A 23,073-nucleotide genomic window follows, 5' to 3' on the forward strand; every position below is an offset into this window, starting at 1 on the left:
ACTAATTTAATGATCACAAAGTCCCAGGAGGCAAGTCCTGTTTCAACAGGGTAAGGAGCCTGAGTGTCCATCAGGGCAGAAGGTAGGGTTGGGAGTGAGATCAGAGTCCAGTGAGAGAAGGCTAGAGGACCACTTGACCTGGCCATTCTCCTGTGGTTTCTCTCAGACTAAAGGCCATGAGGTTCTAAGCTTGAGTCTGATGTTTCTGGCCATGAAGCTATCTGAGTCTTGGCTTCTCCACCTCACAAACAGGAATGATAACACCTGCTCCAGATGGCATAGGAAGTAAGGAGGTGATGTGTGAGGATTAGGCAGAACCTGTGATAAAGGTCTCAAACAATAATAGAAAGGTTTAGACAGAACTTTGCCTGATGGTAGAATGGAAAGAAGAGGATGATGGTGTGGGGACAGTATGAAAAGTGCCCCTTCCCCTCCCCCCCGAAGTAATGCAGCTTGCCTGATATTTTATTAGCTGACCTGCTCAGAGATTTTTGTTTCCCTTTGTTTTTAGGGAATTGGTTTTTGATGTTTAAAAATTGAGAGTTATTATATAAGCATCTGAATTTATGGCTTCTCCTGAAAAAGCAGCAGGTCTGGTAAGACAACCTGTACTGCCTCATGATGGCTGGAGCTGAAGGCAGCTACCCCCAGTAACGGAGGCTCGCTCCCTGTCCCTGCCCACACACCTAGTAAGGGGCAGAAACATGGCATGAACCTAGGCGTCCCAGTCTTCCAGCCCCATGCTTCCAGCCATCACACTTCTCCAGTTTTCTGGAAGGGTGCTATGTAGGTTTCAGCACTTTTTTCCCTTAAAGCTGGAGTTGGAGAATTGCAGATGTATTGTGAGCCATGCTTGTGGCCTCCCAGAAACATTTCATGTTTCTCTCCTGCAGAAAGTTGTGTTTGGTCAGAATCGAGTGGCCCCTGCATGCAGTGTGCTTGCTTCAACTGTTGCTTTTCTTTCTAATTGTTTCTAACAACAAAGGTAGTAGAAGATGATGGGGTCTGGGCTGATCCAGACTCAAGTTTAAGTCCCAGCTCTGCCATTTATTCACTGTGTATTCTTGTGTACCTTATATAACTAATATATACCTCACCCCTTTTTCATAGGATGGGGACACTATTCACAAGGAGCCTCTATTTTATTAAAAATGTACCTGTTCAAGTGGCTGTGGCTGGCAGCTACAGCTCTGATTCGACCCCTGGCTTGGGAATGTCTCTATGCCACAGGTGCATCCCGAAAAAGCAAAGAAGAAAAACACCCACCCCAAACCAAAAAAACAACAACAAAAAACCTCCAAATTGAAACGTACCTATTCATATTTTGTGACTAGTGTGAGGGGCTTCTTTTATCAAAACTAGCCAGTTTTCTTTAAGCAGCACACACACACAAAAAGATTGTCTTTTAAGGCAGTTTTTAAAAAACGTCTCTCTCTCTCTCATGTTATCAACAACCGTATGATTTCAGGCAAGTCACTTCATATCTGAAGACCTCAGTTGACTCACTAATCAAAAGGAAACGTCTGTGCCCACTTTATAGAGTTGTTTAATGAGGTCATTTAAATGGAAGCACAGAAGTCACAAGGGCCTAATACAGAGTAATTGTACATGAAAACGGTGTTTAAAATTTGTGTTTGTTTTTAATAGCATAGTTTAAAACAGTTTGGGGATTCCCAACAGGTGGCAATAACTCTTAAAGCCGGGAGCAGACCAGAAAGGGAGTCTGTCTGGCCTCTCTCTCCCTGAGGCACCTGTTCTGTGCTGGGCCCACACTGAACATTTGTGGAGCCCAGGACAGAGTACCTATGAAGGCTGCCAGATATCTACATATTTTAAAGTGATAAATCAGGCCAAAAGTTGTTAAGCCCAACAAGTTCTACCATCCAGTTGCAATTTACCTTCCTAATGAACTGGAAATCTAGGTTTGAATGGTTTGAATGTAGGATTCTTGGACTCCTTGGCATTCTGTGCCCCAAATATGACTGATCAGGGAATGTGGGCTTCTAGATGCCTTTTCTTCCCATCCCTGGTTCCATCCCATGGAAAGAGTGTGTTTATGTGTTGACACCCCAACCTCCAAGCTCAATCTCTGTAGCCTCCTGTAGGAGCAGACTTTTGACCACTCCTGAGCCCAAGGGTGCATAAGTGGTTGCGTGGTTTCCTTTGAGAGGCCAGATCTTGGGAGGGTGTCCACCCCAGGGTGTGGAAGTAGGCTCCGAGTTGCCTGGGTATGTACTTGGGGTCTTGAGTTTCTGGGTCACGTTCTAGAAATTGGGGGAGGGGTTAAGTTCGCGGTGGGCATGCCCCCTTCACTTCAGGGTCTTGTTGTCCGGAGAGGATGAGAACAGCTGCAGAAGGACCAGACAGAGAGTGACCCTCTAAAAGTGTGGGGCCAGATTCAGGGCCGCTCCTGCTCTGTCTAAGGCCAGGGCTGCTCTGAACCCTGCCCTCCCAGGAGTGCACTGTGTGAACTGATAACTTCCTTTACATCGTTTGAATTTGTGCTCTTGAGTTCTGTGGTTCTGAAAATGACCTTTTGACAGAGTTGAAAGTCCTGATTCTTAAATCCCAGTGTTAGAAATGAAAAGGAGGTGCCTTGATGCCTAATATTCAGCTCATAGATGGGAGCTCTGGCCATTTCTTTCTTTGGACCTCTGAGGCTTCCAAGTAGAGAGCAGTTGTAGCCATTCTGGCTCCTAACCAAGAGGACAGAGAATCCCAAGCCAGGAATCCCAGTTTCTTGTACACATTCTACTATTCCCCACTCTCAGCCCAGGGTCTCTGCACAGGCTGGTGTCCTCAAGTCCGGGGTCTCCTCTTGGACTGTGTGTGTCGGGAAGATGGATGAGAACTGGGGGTCCAGTGATTGTGTACAGACTTTGACCTTGCTATCCTTCTGTCAGAATCTTGCCTCTCCTGTCTTATGTAACACCTGGTACTTTCCAGTTCTGAGTGGCCTGGAGGGGTCTATTGGACATGGCTTATCTTTCCAGAATATTCCTTCTGTGGAGTTGAGGCTGTGCCCATTTCATGGCTTTCAGGAAATCTACTTCATCTATTTTTTCATCTTTAAAAAACTGTTGCAATGTGTGGTTTGCTCACATCGCTACCATTTTTTCCCGTACGTTTTCTTTTTTTTTAATGGCCACACCTGAGGCATATGGAAGTTCCTGGGCTAGGGTTTGAATCACTTCAGGCTTATGGCACAGCCACATCAGTACTGGATCCAAGACACATTTGCAACCTATGCCGAAGCTTGCAGCAACACCAGATCCTTAACCCACTGAGCGAGGCCAGGGATCAAACCCTCATTGTCATGGATACTGTTGGGTCCTTAACCCAAAAACCACAATGGGAACTCCTTTATTTTATTTCATTTTATTTTATTTTATTTTATCTTATGTGTGTTTGTGTATGTGTGTAGTTTTGTGACACCAGAAAAACACAAGTGGGTATTTCACCATGTTTGAGGATTTATTATATTTAGTTATTTTTTCATTGAAGTATATAGTTGATACATAATACTATAATATTTTCAGATGAATAACATAGAGATTCAAGGTTTATTTTACAGATTATACTCATTAACAGTTATTATAAGATAATGGCTATAATCTTGTGTGTGCTATAATATATCCTTGCTATTTTATACGTAGTAGTTTGTATCTCTTAATCTTATATCCCTCACATGCCCCTTTCTGCTTCCCTCTTAACACAGGTAACCACTAGTTTGTTTTCTATATCTATGAGCCTGTTTTTGTTTTATTATATACCTTCATATTATTTTTTAGATTCCGCATATAAGTGATATTATACAATATTTGTCTTTCTCTGACTTATTTCACTAAGCATAATAATTTCTAGGTCCATTCACATTGCTGCAAGTGGTAGAATTTCACTCTTCTTATGGCTGAGTAATATTCCTGTGTGTGTGTGTGTGTGTGTGTGTGTGTGTATTTAAACCACATCTTTATCCATTTCTCTATTGATGGACATGGGTTGCTTGCATATCTTGGCTATTGAAAATAGTGCTGCTCTGAGCATTGCAGTCCGCATAGCTTTTCAAATTATGCTTTCATTTTTTTGTATATATATTTAGGACTCATACTGCTGGATCGTATGGTAGTTCTATTTTTAGTTTTTCAAGGAACCTCCATACTGTTTTCCATAATGACTACATCAATTTACCTTCTCACCAGCAGTGTGCAAGGCTTCTTTTTTCTGTACGTCCTTGCCAATGTTTGTTACTTGCAGACTTTTTGATGATAGCCATCCTGACAGATGTGAGGTAATATCTCATTGTGATTTAACTTGCATTTCTCTAATAATGACATATATCGAGCATCTTTTCATGTGACTATTGTATGTCTTCTTTGGAAAGATGTCTATTCAGGTGTTCTGCCTATTTTTTGATTGGATTGTTTGTTTTGTTGATATTGAGTAGTATGTGGAGTTGTTCCCATCATGGCTCAGTGGTTAACGAATCCGACTAAGACCATGAGGTTGCAGGTTTGATCCCTGGCCTCACTCAGTGGGTTAAGGATCTGGTGTTGCTGTGAGCTGTGGTGTAGGTTGCAGACTTGGCTTGGATCCCATGTTGCTGAGGCTCTGGCATAGGCCGGCAGCTGTAGCTCTGATTATACCCCTAGCCTGGGAACCTCCATGTGCCACGGGTGCGGCCCTAGAAAAGAAAATAAATAAATAAATAAATAAAAAGAAAGATAATTGGGTAGTATGAGCTGTTTGTGTATTTTGGATATTAATCCCAGGTCAGTTGCATCATTTGCAATATTTCTTCTGTTCTGGAGGTTGTCTTTTTGTTTTGTTGTTGGTTTCTTTTGCTATGTAAAAGCTTTTAAGTTTAACTACATCTTAATTGCTTATTTTTGCTTTTATTTCTTTCATCTTAGAAATTAGATCCAAAGAAGTATTGCTATGATTTATATCAAAGAGTTTTCGGCCTTTATTGTCTTCTTTATGTTGTCATGTCCTACATTTTGTTCTTTAAATCCATTTTGAATTTATTTTTGTATATGGTACGAGGAAATGTTGTAATCTCGTTTTACATGTGGCTGTCCAGTTTTCCTAGAACCATTTAATGAAGAGACTATTTTTTTTTCCACTGTATATTCTTACCTCCTTTGTTGTATATTAGTTAATCACAGGTGTGTTCTGTTGATCTATGTGTCTGTTCCATTCTGTTCCATTGATCCATGTGTCTGTTTTTGTGCCAATACCATGCTGCTTTGATTACTGTAGCTCTGTAGTATGGTTTGAAGTCTGGGAGGGTTGAAACCTCCAGCTTTATTCTTTTTTCTCAAGATCGTTTTGAGAGTTTGGTGGGGTCTTTTGTAGTTCCATAAAAATTTTAGAATTCATGGGTATTTTGATAGGGATTGCATTAAATACGTAAATTGCTTTGGGTAGTATTTTAACAATATTAATTCTTCCAATCTGAGAGCACAGTAGATATTTCCATTTCTTTGTATCATCTTCAGTTTCCTTCATCAATGCTTGAATTAAAAATAATTTTTTTTTGGCTGCGCCCATGGCATGCAAAAGTTCCCAGTCCTGGGATCACACCTGAGCCACAGCAGTGGCAATGCTGAATTCTTTTTCTTCTTCTTCTTCTTCTTCTTTTTGTCTTTTGTCTTTTTCAGGGCTGTACCCCAAACCCAAATCAAACCCAAATCCCCATGGATACTAGTTGGGTTTGTTACTGCTGAGCCACAGTGGGAAATCCTGGAATTTCATCAGTGTTTTACAGTGTGCAGAGTATAGGCCTTTCATCTTTGTGGTTAAGTTTATTCCTAGGTATTTTATTCTTTTTGATTTTAAGTGGGTTTTTTCTTTTTCTTTTCTTTTCTTTCTTTCTTTCTTTCTTTCTTTTTTTCTTTTCTTTTTTTTTGGGGGGGGAGGTCTTGTTGCCTTTTCTAGGGCCACTCCCGTGGCAAATGGAGGTTCCCAGGCTAGGGGTCCAATCGGAGCTGCAGCCTCCAGCCTTCACCAGAGCCACAGCAACATGGGATCCAAGCCGTGTCTGCAACCTACACCACAGCTCACGGCAACGCTGGATCCTCAACCCACTGAGCGATGCCAGGGATCAAACCTGCAACCTCATTGTTCCTAGTCACATTTGTTAACCACTGAGCCACGATGGGAACTCCTTTTTCTTTTCTTTTTTTAACTTCCTCTCCCTCTCTCTCTCTCTTCTCTCCTCTCACTCTCTGCTTTTAGGTACACCTGCATATGGAAGTTCCTGGGCCAGGGATCTAATCCAAGCTGCATCTGTTACCTGTGCCACAGCTGTGGCAATGCTGGATCCTTAACCTGCTGCACCATAGCAGGAGCTCCTTACATTCTTTTTCTGATGGTTCATTATTAGTGACTTAGAATTTAAATAGCATTAATAAAAGAGCAGGCACTGATGTTCCCTGAGGGTTTCGTCTGTATCAGAATGGCTTCAAATTTCTTCTCTCCTTCTCTTACTAGCTTCCTCAGAGAACCAGGGATTCAACACACCATCAAATTGTCTCCAAGCCACACTGGGCCAGTGGGTAGAAAAGCCCTAATTTTCCATACAGCAGTTATTCTTATCTGTTTTCCCTCGTGACCTAGTGTTCAGGTTCCAGAGCTTAGAACTGAACCTAGTCTCACAACCCCTGTGGGCACTGGCTCATCATGGTTATTTTGGAAATGTAGTTGATCTTTTCTCCCTCCATGAAGGCGCTTCTGTTCTTGAACTTGCTCAAAGAGTATAAGACAGACTAAATGGATAGGTGCAATTTTTATTAATCTAATCTCCTTAATGGGTTCTACTCATGGTCCTCATCAGTGTGGAAGTCTATGTGATATTCATTGCTCAGCTATGTACTTATTATATTCCTGCCTGTGTATTAGTCTTTAGGTGAGAAAAGCCTTTCACCTCTTATTAACTTTGTCCACACTATGAAGAAGGGGTTTTGAGTTTTAGAGAAGCAGCAGAGCCTGTGTTTGAGAACTTCTTAGGGGGTAATTTTAAAAAGGATGCTTTCAGACTAGAGTGTGTCCTGAAGGGTGGCTAAAGAACTTGCTCATTTTTATCAGAGAGGAGAGGAAACACAGGCAGATGAAATGTAGGTTTGAAGTATGTAAGGCGCTTTGTGGAAAAGGAAAGGACCTCATCTGCCATGTGACTCCTACAGGCAGATATAGGGCCAGTGATGCACGTTACGGGATGAGTGCTGACTGTGAGTCAGTATCAGACCGTTTGACCCGCGTCTCCAGAGGAGTTTAAGCGGAAGCTCTTTGACTTCTTGGCAGAGTAGTTGGTTATGAGAAAGGGTCTAGCATCCAACATAGACATTCATTCTATGACTTTTAAGTCTTCAGGTTTGGAGTTTGATAGGATACATCTCTTTTGTCTTGCTGCTTTCCATGGCAGAGCTTATAAGAATTTTTGAACTGTTTCCAAAGCATCCTCCCAGAAGCCACTTCTGAATTGTACATCCTTTCTTTTGCAGGAGAAAATGCAGAAGTTTCCATGGATGTTTCCCTGGCTTACCGTGATGATATGGTTGCTGAATGGACTGAAATGGCCCATGAGAGAGTGCCCCGGAAACTCAAATGTACCTTCACCTCCCCCAAGGTAAAGTACCTTGATGACTAAGTTGAGAGGCTTTTATTTGGTTTCCAGATAGGTGGGAAGATTTGCTTTACAAGTTGCAGACACATCCCTTGCTTCTTAGTATGTAAGATACACAAAGGTTAGTAGTCATTGTTCTTTGTCCTAGAGGAGGGCATTGTAGATATTTCATGTCCCTTCAAAGAAGGGAAGAACAGAAGAAGGAAGGGAAGAGCTACCTCACTTCTGTTTGAAGTGATGTAGTTGTTTCTCTGAAATACCTCCATAAAAATAAACCCTTGATTCTTTGATTATCTGCTAAAAGTGTTTGGAGAATGTTGCTAAGTGAATTTGAGGTTGCACATGTGTTCATATTGGATCATTGCATGTGTCTGCTTCTCTGTTTCTTTGGCATCTCTGTTGCCAAAGTCAATATGCAGGTGTGAAGATCAACAATCCCAGGTAATAAACACCACAGGCAAAAAGAGGACCCGAGGAAGAAATCCAGTTTCCTTTGCAACCACTCAGTCCTCTTACATATATTTAGGACTCTCTCTTCTCTGGTCCTTCCAGGAGGACTCATTCAACCACTGATGGGAGGATAGTCACTCCAGCATTGAGAGTAGGGAGATAGTTTCTCTTGGACAAGAGCCTTAGACTCTTCAGAAATTAAAATGTAGAGATGGTCGCAGTGACCCTTGGAGGATAGTAGTATTTGATGGTACATGGACCAAATCAGAATTAGTGGAGGGCCCCTTTCAAATGCCAAGTGCTGTCCTCACAATGCCTCCCCAGGATTTTGCTCCCCATCCCTTGAAAGTGTCTGCGAAGGTGAGATGGAGCCATGGTTACTGTTACTCATGGTTACATTCCTCAAGGATGTTGATAGGAGCGCCATCAACTAGGTCATCTCTGATGTCCCTTCTGTTGTCTTGTTTTCTTTACATGGAGACCAAACTACACTGAGGCACATTCTTTTTTTTGGTTTGTTTGTTTGTTTGTTTGTTTGTTTGTTTGTTTGCTTTTTAGAGTCGTATTTGCAGCATGTGGAGGTTCCTAGCCACCAGCCTATGCCAGAGCCACAGCAACTCAGGATCCAAGCCATGTCTGTAGCCGACACCACAGCTCATGGCAACGCCAGATCCTTAACCCACTGAGCAAGGCCAGGGATTGAACCTGTGTCCTCATGGATGCTAGTCAGATTCATTAACCACTAAGCCACGACAGGAACTCCTGAGGCACATTCTTGATTATGTCATGTGTCACTTGACATCTTCAGATCAGATGCTTCTGAAGGATTTGGGCTACTTTGTAGTACCTACTCTGTATATTGATTTAGTTCCTCTCCCCTCCTACTGTTGGCCTTTCCTAACTTCACTTTTGTCCATAACTACAAAGTTAGGGCTCCCTGTGAAATGGTAAGAATGGCAGATTTATGCCTCTTAGTATCATGCACCCGACCTGTTCATCCTGCCCTGAAGAGGAGTGAAATGGGGCCAGCAGACTCATTAACATTAGTTACAAAGTCCTGGATTTGGAGCAAAACATGCTTGGCTTCAGTTCTAGGCTGTACCGCTTATTGACTGCATGACCTCAGGCATGCTTGCTTTTTATCTGTCTAACCTTCAGCTTCTTCTGTGCAAACTGGAGTAATAACATCTGCCTTGAGAATCTTTATAAGGGCTAGATGAGAAAATAAACATGAGTAGGGTGACCTTATCACTTAAAATCTAGTCTAGGACATGTTTTACCAGATGGGCACTAGGATATAAGGTATACACCGAAATTCCCATGGGCAAACCATACACCCTACACATAAGTGCCTTCTGGGGCACCTGGTGTTTGAGTCTTCCTCCTGGGGTTCCCTAGGCCAGAGCTGCAGAAAGTGTGGCCTAAGGATAACAGCATCAGCATCACCTGGTAGCTTATAGGAAATGCAGAACCTATGAATCAGTATCTCAGAGTCTAGGACCAAGGAATCTCTTTTAACAGGATTTCAAATCCTTCTCTTGAGAGTCACTTTAGTAAAGCCTTTACTGTATGGTCAAATATAGGGTGCCCCCACCCATTCCAAAAGCCTTCAGGAACTGTTTTCAGAGGGCTCTTAGGCGCTATCTTTAGGTAAAAATTAATGGTGGAGAGAAACCGGAGGCAGCAGAAGAGAGGCATATCTAATATTTCCAGATCTTTGTATGCAGCAGAGAAAATTAATTAAAACATTTCTAGCTGTTGCTGCAAGTTGATTGCGTATTTTAGAGGTAAGACTGGTTGTATAGCTAAGCTAAAGGGTATGAAGCTTTGGGACATGGAATTTCATCTTCAGAAAGGGGGAAAGTTATTTCTTACCCTACTTTTTCATTTAGAGGGCACTGAGAAGCAGAGTTGGGGGGGGGGTCATTAAGAAGCCTGAGACTGCTTCTTAATGACAGTTGCTTAATTATCTTTAGGATGTGTTGATCCCTTTCAAGAAAGATATTAAACCTTGAAAAGTGTGAAGGAAATGAATCATCAAATCTATGCTTTTTGATTGCAGTGAAATTTAGACTTGAGTCTGAAGATTAAATGAGAAATTGCTTTAAAGCTTTTTAGTCCCTGGTGGAATGTGAAGTTTAAAAAAAAAAGTCAAGTTGCCACCTGCTGTAATTTGTCCTAATTACCCAGTCTCGTGCTGGAATTGGGGGAGGGCTGAGGGTGATGGGGGAAAGGGAGGGAGGAAGAGTGAGAAGGGGTGGAGGGGGAGGAAATCTTTCTTCCTAAGTACCCTAAATACTAGCTGAGTCAGAACCTCAGTGCTTAAGAAGAAGTCCCCAACAGGATACAGTGAATTTGTCTCTGAGACAGGTAGGCTGGGCCAGGATCTCTAATTTGTTGGACTTAGGTAAATTTGTCTAAATTACCCTCCGCACAGGGACAAGGGAGTGGACAGGGCATTAGAAGGAACCTCAGCGAGCATATAATTAAACTTTCTTGCTTTACTTAGGAAGAAAGTGAGGCCAAACCAGGTAGACAACCTTCCCAACATACCCAAGGGGTAGGGTCGGGGCTGCAATTTGAGCCTCCTGTCTTGAAGTTCAGTGCCTTCTTTATCACAGCACAATGCCTGCCTTCAGGCACGTCTGAGGCAACAGCGTTCCTTTCTTCCTGCTGCTGTCCTGTGTCCTCTTCCCCATCAGAGCTGGAGGCTGGGCTCTGAGAAGGCCCATGTCCTCAACCCAGTCCTGCCACGACTTTTGAGATCTTGGGTGAGACACGGAATCACTCAGTAGCATTAGACTAAATCAGTTTTGTTTCCTTCACACTCTCAATCTCTATAAATAAAGACCCTGACTGGAAACACATCAGAAAACCCCTGTCTTGCTGTTACCACAGAGGGTAACCAGCCTCCTCAGTGCAGCTTCAGCTGAGGACTGAATTAGAGCCTGTGCTATATTTTCAGTGCTTCCTGCAGTGTCCTAATACTAGCCTTGATTTGTAAGTATAAGGGAAAGGAGCAGAGAGGAGAGACAGGCAGACATATACAGGAAAACTTATCCAGCCTGCAGCTGAGCTTTGGAAAAGAAAGATTCTTTCTACAGAGGAATTTAAAAAATCTCACATGCTATGTCTAATCAGCTGGTAGTTTTGATAAGCACCCTCTAGACCTTAGAGGGTGAAAAATTATCATGATTGATTAGTGATTTTCCCATACAAAGTTCTGTTTATTGCACCGTAAGTTCTGACTGTCCAATAAAGAGCCCCCCAGAATCACAGAAGAAGCATACTTCTTGTTATCCTCCTTCTTATTTCCCCACAGGACTTTTTACTCTGAAGATTTACAAAAAATTACAGAGGCCCCGAGAATTCAGGCTTAGAAATGCCAACTTCGGTTACCCCATCACTTCATCAGGCAGTACCAAGCAAAATCGAAGCTTGGGTACAAACGCTGCAGTGAAGGCAAACATTCGCCTGTTTTACCAGGAAGGTGTCCCCAGCTTCTAAATCTGGGTCCTCTATTTGCCCAGACTTACCTGCCTACTCCACCCCTTGATCGGGACACAGAGCCATGCATCCTGGGGAGACAGAGCAGAATTTGGTTTTCAAAGCAAGCTGTGCCCCAACTCGCCAATCTCCCACTGCCATGTGCTGGCCAGTATCCCTTAAATTGCTTGGCAGGAAGTCCAAGAGGCTTTCCTAGAGACGGGGCTAAATTTTTATCTATTTAATTTATTTTCCCTTCTTCTGTCTTGGCTCTTGGGCAGTTAGAAAGATTTAGAGGCAGGAAATTCCAAGTAGTCATCTCTAGCAAACTAATACTCCCCTTCATCCCTTTGTGTCTTTCCCAAGTTCTGAGGGCTCCTTGGGTTTCTTCTTCTTCTTCTTCTTTTCTTCTGGAAGATATTTCCAGATTCTTGTAGCTTCTCTTGCAGGCCAAAACCATGCAAATAATTAGCCATCATCCAAGAATGTGATGACCTTCAGCAAGGGCTTCCTCTTGAATGTTTAAGGAGGAAACAGAGCCTTAAAGGTCTCCAGTGATATGCTGCAAATAAAGTCCTTGTATCCCCCGTAGACCAGGTTAGTCTGATGCACTGCGCTAGCCAGGATCTGAGAAGAGCTGAGAAAGGTGTTGAAATAGAAGACATTTCTACTTATTACTTAAAATTTCTGGTTCTACCTCAAATGTGGCTGGGATTTTTTTGGGGGGGTGGGGGGAAGCAGGTGGTAGATACCATGCCTCCAGCGGACCCTATTATCTGTACCTCTGAGGTATAGCTTTAAGCATTAGCTTTTTAGAATTAGAGATATGAGGCAAAGGCAAGACAATTCAGACAGAGGCTATGGGAAGTAGTGACCCTGCCTTAAACTCACCATTTTTCTTCCAGACCCCAGAGCATGAAGGCCGTTACTATGAATGCGATGTCCTTCCCTTCATGGAAATCGGGTCTGTGGCTCATAAGTATTACCTTCTAAACATTCGACTGCCTGTGAATGAGAAGAAGAAAATCAACGTTGGGATTGGAGAGATAAAAGATATTCGGTTGGTGGTGAGTGACTCTGATTGATCCAGGTAGCCTGTGATGTGAGAGCACACTGGTGGTGAGCATGTGTGCTGCAAAGGAGCTCCGTTTCACTCCTGGCATTCCATGTCTCAGTCCTTTCATCTGTAATAAGTTAGACAAACCCACGATGGCTAAAAGCATAAATTGTGTGAGAAATTTGTAGAAATGGAAAGAAATGCAGTTATTGTGTTCATTGAGATTTTATTATAATGATCATGATTGTATAATGCATAACTCCCAAGATGAAAGTAAATTTTTTTTTTTAAACATATTTCACCTTGCAAGCAGAAATGTGAAAGGAGGCAGTGGTGGTTTAGGTTCTTTCCATTTTGTCTCTTTTTTTGGCTTTTAAAATCTCATTTAGGTTTTTTCAAATCTTAAAAAACCCACATATTTATTATAGAAAATTAGAAGCACAAGTAAACACATAGTAGAACATAAAAGTTACCTGTAATAGCCTATAACCTAGAGAAGTAACCACCTTAAGGTGTTTTCAGCCTCCTCTTCCAGATTTTTTTCTGTACGTATATACATGTATAATCCTTCTCTTACCGAGAAAAGGAGCTCAGACTCAACTGACTCTTTTGTTCCTTTCTTTTTAAAATTAATGGTGTGTTGTGAATATAGCATAAATATACTTTGCAATACAACTTAGCATCCTGCAGCATGGATTTACCTTAACACGTTTTACCAGTGCCTACATTTTGGGCATCTAATATCGCTCTAATTTTTCCATGAAAACCTTACGGAAAAATCTTTGATCATCTTCTTAATCATTCCCTTAGGATAAAGTGAGTCTATTTTTATGCCTTGTAATTTATATTTCTACCGTGCCTGAGGAGGGGTCTGGGGGAGTATGAGAATACTACATGCTATGAATGCTGAATGTTGATCTTGAAAGTGCACCCCCCCCCCCAAAAAAAAAAAGAGTCTCCACTTAGCCTTCCCCAGAATGCATCTGCTGGTAGAAAATACCACTAAGATATATTGTCCTTCAAAATGATGATTGGTCTCTATCTAGGGAATTCACCAGAATGGAGGCTTCACCAAGGTGTGGTTCGCCATGAAGACCTTCCTTACGCCCAGCATCTTCATCATTATGGTGTGGTACTGGAGGAGGATCACCATGATGTCTCGACCCCCAGTGCTTCTGGAAAAGTAAGAGCTGATTTTGGAGCCCTCTTAAGAATGCTGGCGTCCTCTGACTTGCCTGCCATGCACCTGCTTTTGAGTCTATTCAAGTGGTCAGGGTGTTTCTTGAGCTGGTGGTGATTTGACCAGGAATCATCCTGGACTCCTTTTTTTTTTCCCCTTCAGCTTTCACATGCACATTCTTATGAAATCCTAAAGGTTCCACTGCTCTCACATTTCCGGCTCTCTGTTCTATCTTTGCCCTTTAGTTTCATGCTCTGAATCGTATATTTTTCTCTGTTACAAGGGATGAACTGCCTTGCTTCCAACCAATCCCAACCCCGCTTACCTCCAGAAGGATGGTGTTCTTGTAGGCATATCCCCTTTCTCTTCCACATTGTTGACGTTTTCCTTTCTGCTGGATTATACACTCTACCATCTCCCATTCGTAGTCAGAACCCTTTATACTTCCCCCTAAAGCCACCATACCATTTTTCTGCTCCTCTTTATAATAACAACAACAACAAAGAGCTCTTGACAGGATCACCAATGACTTGCACCTTGCAATGCCAATGCTCATTTCTCAACCCTCTCTTTTCTTGATTCATCATTAGCATTTGGCATAATTGATCACTCTCTTTTTCTTCATAGAGCTTCCTCCACTCTCCTCATGGTTATTCTCCTCCTTTGCTGATCATCACTTAGTCTCCATGGCTGTTTCCAACCTCATAAACTTTGGACCCTTTCTCTGTATTAACTATGCTTCTTTCCCAGGTGATCTCATCTGGGGCTTGGGGTCTTAAAAATCATCCATGGTCTGATGACTCTTCATTTACATGGTCACCTTCAGCTTCTCCCACCTCTAGACCCAAATATTCCACCTGTTTACTTAACCTCTTCACTTACACAAAAATGTAACACATATGAAGAACACTTCTTTCCTTGACTTTCACCTTGCCCCTCTTCCGGGCATCCTCATCTTAGGAAATGGCAACTCCGTCCTTTCAGCCGCTCAGGCTAGACATGTAGGAGACATCCTTTACTTTTCTTTTTTTCACACCCCTCTTCCAACACCCAGGAGATCTCACCATTTCTGTTCCTGCCACCCTAATCTAATTCATCATGATTTCTCATTTCTCACTTGGATTGTTTGAAGCAGCCTCTTAACTGCTCTCCTTGCTTCCATCATTTTCCTCCCTACAGTCTGTTCACACGGCAGCTCGACTCTTCTCTTTTAAGTAGAAATCACATCACGGCACTCCTCTGCTCAGAGCTCTCTATTGGCCTTTTATTTCCCTTGACCTGGCCTATAAACCCTTGGATATGGATCCTCCCCCCTCTAATTTTATCTCTTACTCTCTCCACACCCTCCCCCCATCCACCTTGATGGTACTCAGACATGCCCAGCATGTGCTCACTGTAGGGCTGTTGCACTTACTCTTCTCTTTACCTGAAATGCTCCTTCCTGGGTATCTTTGTGGCTCAATGCCTCATTTCCTTCAGGGTCTTATGTATTTTCTGTGCTAGAGGGTTTTTCCAGCATACCTTATTTAAATTGCACCCCATTGCTCTCCATTCTCCTACCTTGCTTTATTACACTTCTTCATAATAGTTGTTCTCTATTTATTATCATTCCTCCCATACCCCTCTCCTCTACCCATCTGAATGCAAGCATTCCTGGAGCAGGATCCTCACTTACTTTGTTTACTACTGAATCCCCAGCACCTAGAATAGTAATTGGCACAGCGCAGGAGCTCAATAAATATGAACTAGTTGAATGAAGGAATGATGGCACTCCATTGTTAACTTTCTTATTAGATCCTCAGTCCTTTCTTTTTTCTTTTCTTTTCTTTTCTTTTTTTTTTTTTGTCTTTTGTCCTTTTAGGACTGCACCAGCAGCATATGGAGGTTCCCAGGCCAGGGGTCGAATCGGAGCTGTAGCTGCTGGCCTACACCAGAGACATAGCAACGCCAGATCCGAGCCATGTCTGCAGCCTACACCACAGCTCACGGCAACGCCGGATCCTCAACCCGCTGAGCGAGGCCAGGGATCGAACTTGCAACCTCAAGGTTCCTCATCGGATTCTTTTCCACTGTGCCATGACAGGAACTCCAAGATCCTCAGTCCTTTCAAGATAAATTTCAAATTCTTTATTGATCTAGGCAAGCTTCTTCATCAACTCAGCCTTTTTTTTTTAAATTTCTCTGACGTCATGTCCTGTCATTTCCTGTCACGCACAGATCCCCAAAGGCTTCAGGCTGTTCCAGGCTTCTGTGCCTCCTTCCAGGCTCTTCCCTTGGCTTAGAAATGCCCTTCCACCTTCCTAACCCTGACTCACAACTGAGCTCAATTTCTGTCTCTCTCAAGGTTAGAAGTCCTGGTAGCAGCCTGTGCATACATAGCTCTGTCATATCACTTATCACACTTTATCTGGCTCAGGTACTACATATATCTCCACTAAGGAAAGAACTGGTCCTATTCATTTAGGTATTTGCGGCCCTAACAAAATACCTGTACAGGAGTTCCCATCGTGGCTCAGCAGTTAACGAACCCAACTAGCATTCATGAGGATGCAGGTTCGATCCCTGACCTCGCTCAGTGGGTTAAGGGTCTGGCATTTCTGTGAGCTGTGGTATATAGGTCACAGACACGGTTTGGATCCTGAATTGCTGTGGCTCTGGTGTCGGCTGGCGGCTACAGCTCCGATTTGATCCCTAGCCTGGGAACCTCTGTATGCTGTGGGTGTGGCCCTAAAAAGACAAAACAACCCCCCCCCCCAAAAAAAAACCCCAAAAACCTGGTACATAACTTGTGGCTTAATAAATAGATCATGGGTGTGAATGAAAGTATGCATAAATCAGTTATGACATGAATGCTATTTTGATAGAGATGTGGCAATTCGCAGGGGAAAAGCAAACCCAAACAAGCAGCTAAAATAATTTGTATTTCATATTATTTGGAGTCATGTATTATTGAAACCAAATATGCTTATATAATTCATAGTTGCTAAGGATATCATAATGATAAACGTTCCTAGTGATCAGGTTAATGATAAGCTGAATAGGTAAGAGAGGGTAATTATATTCAATGAGATCTGTTTACGAAGGCAAGGGAGAGTGAAGACCCTGTAGGAAGCTTTTGATCTAAGGTGGCACCAAAATAAAGTTAAGAGCATTCAATAGGTTAGGTCCAATTACTGTGTAGAAAGATTAATGCAACGCTCCTTTACTCTGCAGTGGTGCCAGTGAAAGAAGACATTTTGCATTTCTGTGTAAAAACTCATTAGGAGAGCAAAGAAACTGATCATATGGCTTCATTCTCAGTATAAAATATCTCAGTTCCCCAACCTGGGTTTTTCGATTCTGAATCGGAAATGTTCTGCCTCGCAGATGAATAAACTTGTTTTCCTGATATTTTCTCACCATCAGAGTCATCTTTGCCCTTGGGATCTCCATGACTTTTATCAATATCCCGGTGGAATGGTTTTCCATTGGGTTTGACTGGACCTGGATGCTGTTGTTCGGCGACATCCGACAGGGCATCTTCTACGCGATGCTTCTCTCCTTCTGGATCATCTTCTGTGGCGAGCACATGATGGTGAGAGCCCCCTGGGTGAGGCAGAATGAACTAGTGGTGGCAGGAGTGAGTTCAAGAGCCCTGGAATCAGACTCTTGGTTCAGATTCCTGCATCACCACTGTACACTAGCTGGCAAGTGACTTAACTGCTCTGAATCTCAGGTTCCTCATTTGTAAAATGGGTTTTAAAGTCTAATGTATAGGTTTCTCATGAGGTTTAAATGAGATAACATGGATAAGTATTTAGCAGAAAGGAAATGCACAAATGTTAGTGATCATCACTCTTTCTTGCTCTTTGGCTTCGGCTCCCTGCTTGTCTCCAGGACCAAAGTAACCATCAGAGAATGTGGGCCTGGCTCTTTCCAGCTGGCAGTTTGTCCAGGTGGCCTAGTAACCCTTATTACCCTGACATGCTGACTTCCCTGGTCTCAGTTTGCACAGACACCAAATCATATTTCACGAGGGATTGAAGATACCATAGATAAAAATAAGAATGGTGCAGTCATCATGTTGTGGCTAAGATGAAATGCCAGCTGGAGCTTGGTCCTTGTGGCAGGCACATGGGCTTCATAGGAGAGCGGACTACTTTTAAAATTCCATGGTGGTTTGATCATTGCTTCTGAAGCCTTGCAGCCCTTCCAGGAGAGCAGTGAGAGGAGAGAGAGGCTTTTTCCTTGCTTCTGGGGTGGGCATGAGGGGTCCTCCTGCAGATGCACTAAAAATGAGATCCTGGCAGCAGGGACTCTGGGAGTGGAGGGGATTTGGGGACAGCAGCAGGACAGCCAGCTGGGTGGCGGCTGGGGGTTGTCCAGCCTGCTGGATACGACGGCATGTCTTTTTCCTTTCCCTGTTTTCTCACTCTACATTCCTTCATTTACTGTCTCAGCATCTTTTTACAGCTAACAAGAGCCACTGGATTTCCTGTTGTGGCTCAGCAGGTTAAAAACCCGACTAGTGGAGTTCCTGTCGTGGCACAGTGGTTAACGAATCTGACTAGGAACCATGAGGTTGCAGGTTCGATCCCTGGCCTTGCTCAGTGGGTTAAGGATCTGGCGTTGCCGTGAGCTGTGGTGTAGGTCGCAGACGTGGCTCGGATCCCGAGTTGCTGTAGCTCTGGTGTAGGCCAGCAGCTACAGCTCCAATTAGACCCCTAGCCTGGGAACCTCCATATGCGACGGGAGTGGCCCAAGAAATGGCAGAAAGACAAAAAAAAAAAAAAAACAAAAAAAAAACAAAAAAAAACCCCGACTAGTATCTACAAGGATGCAGGTTTGATCCCTGGCCTCCTTCAGTGGGTTAAGAATCTGGCATTGCCGTGGCTTTGGTGTAGGCCAGCAGCTGCAGCTCCGATTCTGCCCCTAGCCTGGGAACTTCCATATGCCACGGGTGCAGCCCTAAAAAGAAAGGAGGGGAAAAAAAAAAAAAGGAACTGTTCTTGTTTTTAATAAAGATAGAATTTAAATCTTTTCCTGACCATAAGAGACCTTTTACATTTGACATATTTTAATGCTTTTGAATCTTCATTTTGTCCTCTGGGAACCTCCCCACCCCACCTTAACAAGCACAAGTGATAAGTCACATAGGAATTTAATTCTGAATGTGTTTTTTCATGGACCACAGAACTTCCACCACGTAAGGTATGTAGGGGAGCAAAATTTGCTTTTCAACACCAAAATATCTCTTCGGCATGTGAATTATTTCTAGCTGAAAACATCAAGGTCCAAAAGAAACTTTGACCTTCCCCCAACCGCTGGAAGAGAATTTTGATAGCCTGTTCCCTGACTAGAGTTACCGCCAGAGATAATCTGCAAAGCATCTGGGCTGGGCGTGGTGGGGAAGACTCTAGGCAGGGCCTAAAAGGTCTGTTTACTCTCAGGTCCCATTGTGTCTGCAGGGCCCAGCAAACATTTATTTACCAAACATTTGCTTTTCCATCTGCATGTGAATTGAAGTCCCAAACCACTACCCCAACACCCTCTTTGTCTTCAGGGGAAGATGGTATTTAAGGTGAGGGTTTTGGCCACTTGGGCAAGTGACATTTTTCCTGGGTCTCTCTCATATATACACGTTATTAGACTTTTATGTGATTTTTATCTGTTAATGTCTCAGGTCAGTTTAATTCTTAGACCAGCAAGAACCTAGAAGAGTAGAGGAAAATTTCTTCTTCCCCAACAGGTACAAGGCCTTTCTTTGTGTTCCTGGAGCGTCCTGTTCCTATGACTATGAGAGCCCTTATGGATGGACTAACAAAAGTGAGATTCTTAGGGACAGAGGTTGTGATCTCACTTTCTGGTATGCTAGAGTCTAGCGTGATGCTTTGAAGCACAGCAGGTGGTCAACAAGGATTCTTTGAATGACCAATCCACCTATAGAATTGCATCTTTATCTCATTTCTCAACTTGTTTTTTGCTCAGGATCAACATGAGCGGAATCACATAGCAGGGTATTGGAAGCAAGTTGGACCAATTGCTGTTGGCTCTTTCTGCCTCTTCATATTTGACATGTGTGAGAGGTGAGCATGGGCACTGTGGGACTCTGGGCTGAAATGCATGTCACTTGTGTCCATTCCTAGCTCTTACAGAAAAAGTATTTTAAAAGGAGAGGGGTGGTCAGGAGCCTGTAGGATGAAAGCATTGGACATGGTCACATCCTCAGATAAGGAGTGGGCTTAAATCAAAGACAGAACTCTTTTTAGATGCAGAATATTTGAGCTGATCATATTCCTTATGTTCTTTAAGTCCTCTGTGATTTAGTCTAAATGCAGCCCCAACTCCTGGGGCTGAAAAGCTGAGAGTACGTTAAAAGGAGAGTTCTCCTTTCCCTCTGTATTAATTGTGTCTTGCCTTTCCATCTTGTTTCTTTTTGTAGAGGGGTTCAACTCACCAATCCCTTCTACAGTATCTGGACTACAGATGTTGGAACAGAGCTGGCTGTATCCTTCCTTGATGCACTCAGAGTTCTCCCATAGCCGCCTAGTCCCCAAGATCATTTTCTAAGTCCCGCTGATGCTCTCCATATGTGCTCAGCCAGGGCTTTGATCTTCAAAACAATGATAACAGTACAATTAAATCAAATAATGGGAAGAATTAATGCTTGCTTTCAAGCCCGGGTGAGAACAGGCAAAACGAGGAGGTCGCAGCATCCCCCGATGCAGAGGGATCAGAGTCGCTGGTCCTACAGTCCTACGGCTGCCTGTCTAAATTAACTGTTTATACACTTGTTTACTGCAGACTGAAGCATGCCTGGCTTTTGCCTGGAGCCACAGAGGTTCATCTCTGGGCCCTTGTGGGAGACCCTGTTTCTGAAGTCGTCTATGTGCCAGACTTCTTACAGTGACCTTGGTGTGCTGGCATTCCAGGCTGCTGCTATTCATTTCCAAGACTGAGTGGAGATAAGGCTAAGATGATTAGTTCCAGAGGAGTCGCTGAGGCTTCTGGTTGGTTGGCATAAACTGTCTGAGTCATCTTCATGATGCAGAAGTGACAGTCTTAGCTTATCCCTTTTAGGATGCTGGATTTAAATATTTTATCTTTCTCAATAATATGTTAAGTGCTTCAGGAGAAAAAGACTATCCCCTGGAGAGGGGAAAAAGGCTTGAGTTTTACTCTTTCTTGATGGATAATATATGGTCGTATGCTGATAAACATGCTTTGTCCGTCTGTGATATTTATATTGGCTTCTTAGTATCACAAGAACTTTGTGAGCAAACTAGAGCAATGGTATCATTGTTTTAAAGATGAGAGAGTTCCCCATTTCCTCCATCCCCCGCCCCCCAACCAAAAAATGTTAACTGCACAACACAGGGAATATTTATACTGTTAGGTCTACTTCAAGCTTTCATTTTATGGATGTAATGGAGGTCCAAGGAGACAAATTAATGTCAAGTCCTGCAGCAAATAACTCTGTTCCCTTCACTCAAGGTCACTCTTGGTCTTAGGAAAGAAGGAGAAACTGCATTAACTATATGAGTGAAGGTAGTATAAATGCTGAGTTCCCACTTAGTAAATTTTTTTTTTGTCTTTTTGCTATTTCTTGGGCCGCTCCCGCGGCATATGGAGGTTCCCAGGCTAGGGGTCCAATCGGAGCTGTAGCTACTGGCCTACACCAGAGCCACAGCAACGTGGGATCCGAGCCGCGTCTGCAACCTACACCACAGCTCACGGCAACGCCGGATCATTAACCCACTGAGCAAGGGCAGGGACCGAACCCGCAACCTCATGGTTCCTAGTCGGATTCGTTAACCACTGTGCCACGACGGGAACTCCAGTAAATTTTTTTAAAATATGCAACTTGAGGTAGCGTTGGAGCAGAAAGGAGTTGGAGTCTGGTCACCTGCCTCCCAGACCAGCTCACTCTACCCCAAGCCTTGATGGTTCTCAGATTAAGCTTTAAAGATCAGCCTCAGAACATATTGCCCCCACCCTTAACTCCCACCTTGGCCATGTTTCCTTCTGTACTCCCCCCATTCCATTAGACAAGATTTTTCTGTGACAGAAGACTGCAGACTCAACTTCATCCATGCTTGTACTTCAAGACCTTCAGTCTCATTCCCAGCATCCCTTGCAGCAGTGGCTGCTGCTGGTACTGCACCCAACCCCCACCCTATCCCCTCCAGATTCCACGGAATCTCAATCTCCTTATAAAAACCCAAGGATTAGCCCAGTGGTTCCCAAATATGATTATACTTGGTTTCCTAGCCCTTGGAAAACCTGTTTCTATGTATCTGTGGTGAGACATGGGCACCTGTCTTTTTTAACTCTTGAGGTGATTTTAATGCAGCTTTCCATCTGATCAGTACTTAGAACCAATATCCAAGCTTTTAGTGCTTTTCAATTTTCCTGTGCACATTACTTTCCTTGGGACCTTGTTAAAAGGCAGATTCTGATTTAGTAGGTCTACCTCAGACCCTAGAGTCTGCATTTCTAACAAGCAAGACCTCATTCTTCTTCTTACTTGGCTTAAAAGCAATTTGGAACATTCCTCACTGCTACCTCTGTGTCAGAAAACCTCTATTGTTGATATTAGAATGCCAGGTTTTAACATTTTATCCCCCTGAAAATTCCTTACGTATTTGGAGACAAAGCGTATTGGCCACAGACCTGGGGAGCAGTGCTTGAGTTTTTGGCTAGCCTGCCATTTCCTTGACTGAACACCATCAGATGGCCTTCATCATCGTGGCTGGGATCTGCCTCTGCCTCTACTTCCTGTTTCTGTGCTTCATGGTCTTTCAGGTGTTTCGGAACATCAGCGGGAAGCAGTCCAGCCTGCCAGCCATGAGCAAAGTCCGGCGACTGCACTATGAGGTAAGCACATCTCTTGGCTCATTCAGGAACCGGTATTCACAGTCTCCTGCTTAACGTGAAGACAGGCATACACACGCCTGGAGATTGGAAGCCTTTATTTCAATCACACAATGAGAGATTCTCATGTGATGTAGGATCTCTGGGCAAAATAAGAAGCTAAATCCTACCCAGAGTGGCATCTAGCTTTTTGGCTTATCTAGATCTTGGAGTTTTCTGTGATAACAAATATCTTTCTATGCCCAGTAAGGAGTAAACTTGTTCAGCAAGTTCTTCAGCTTTGTGGAATGTGGGTCCATACTAGATGGGAGATCTGACTCTGGTAGCTTTGGAATTTGGCTTGCTCCCAGGGTTCCCTTGCTGAGAATCAGCCTTAAGATTGGGGTTCAGCCCAGGTGACCTGACTTCTAGACTTCAACAGGC

At 43.3% G+C, this 23,073-nt stretch overlaps 1 protein-coding gene across 1 annotated transcript in view; it reads left to right on the forward strand.

The window, feature by feature from the left end:
- The window catches only part of WLS (Wnt ligand secretion mediator), a 105,158-nt gene that overhangs the window by 62,909 nt on the left and 19,176 nt on the right, over positions 1-23,073 (forward strand). The window contains exons 3-9 of the mRNA XM_047788690.1: positions 7,503-7,627; positions 12,466-12,627; positions 13,664-13,800; positions 17,203-17,371; positions 19,765-19,862; positions 20,219-20,282; positions 22,510-22,653. Of these exons, the coding sequence (XP_047644646.1) occupies positions 7,503-7,627; positions 12,466-12,627; positions 13,664-13,800; positions 17,203-17,371; positions 19,765-19,862; positions 20,219-20,282; positions 22,510-22,653 (899 nt within the window). The remainder of the gene's footprint in view (positions 1-7,502; positions 7,628-12,465; positions 12,628-13,663; positions 13,801-17,202; positions 17,372-19,764; positions 19,863-20,218; positions 20,283-22,509; positions 22,654-23,073) is intronic.

The sequence above is a fragment of the Phacochoerus africanus genome, chromosome 8 (genome assembly GCF_016906955.1).
Source record: "Phacochoerus africanus isolate WHEZ1 chromosome 8, ROS_Pafr_v1, whole genome shotgun sequence".
Taxonomy (NCBI): Eukaryota; Metazoa; Chordata; class Mammalia; order Artiodactyla; family Suidae; genus Phacochoerus; species Phacochoerus africanus.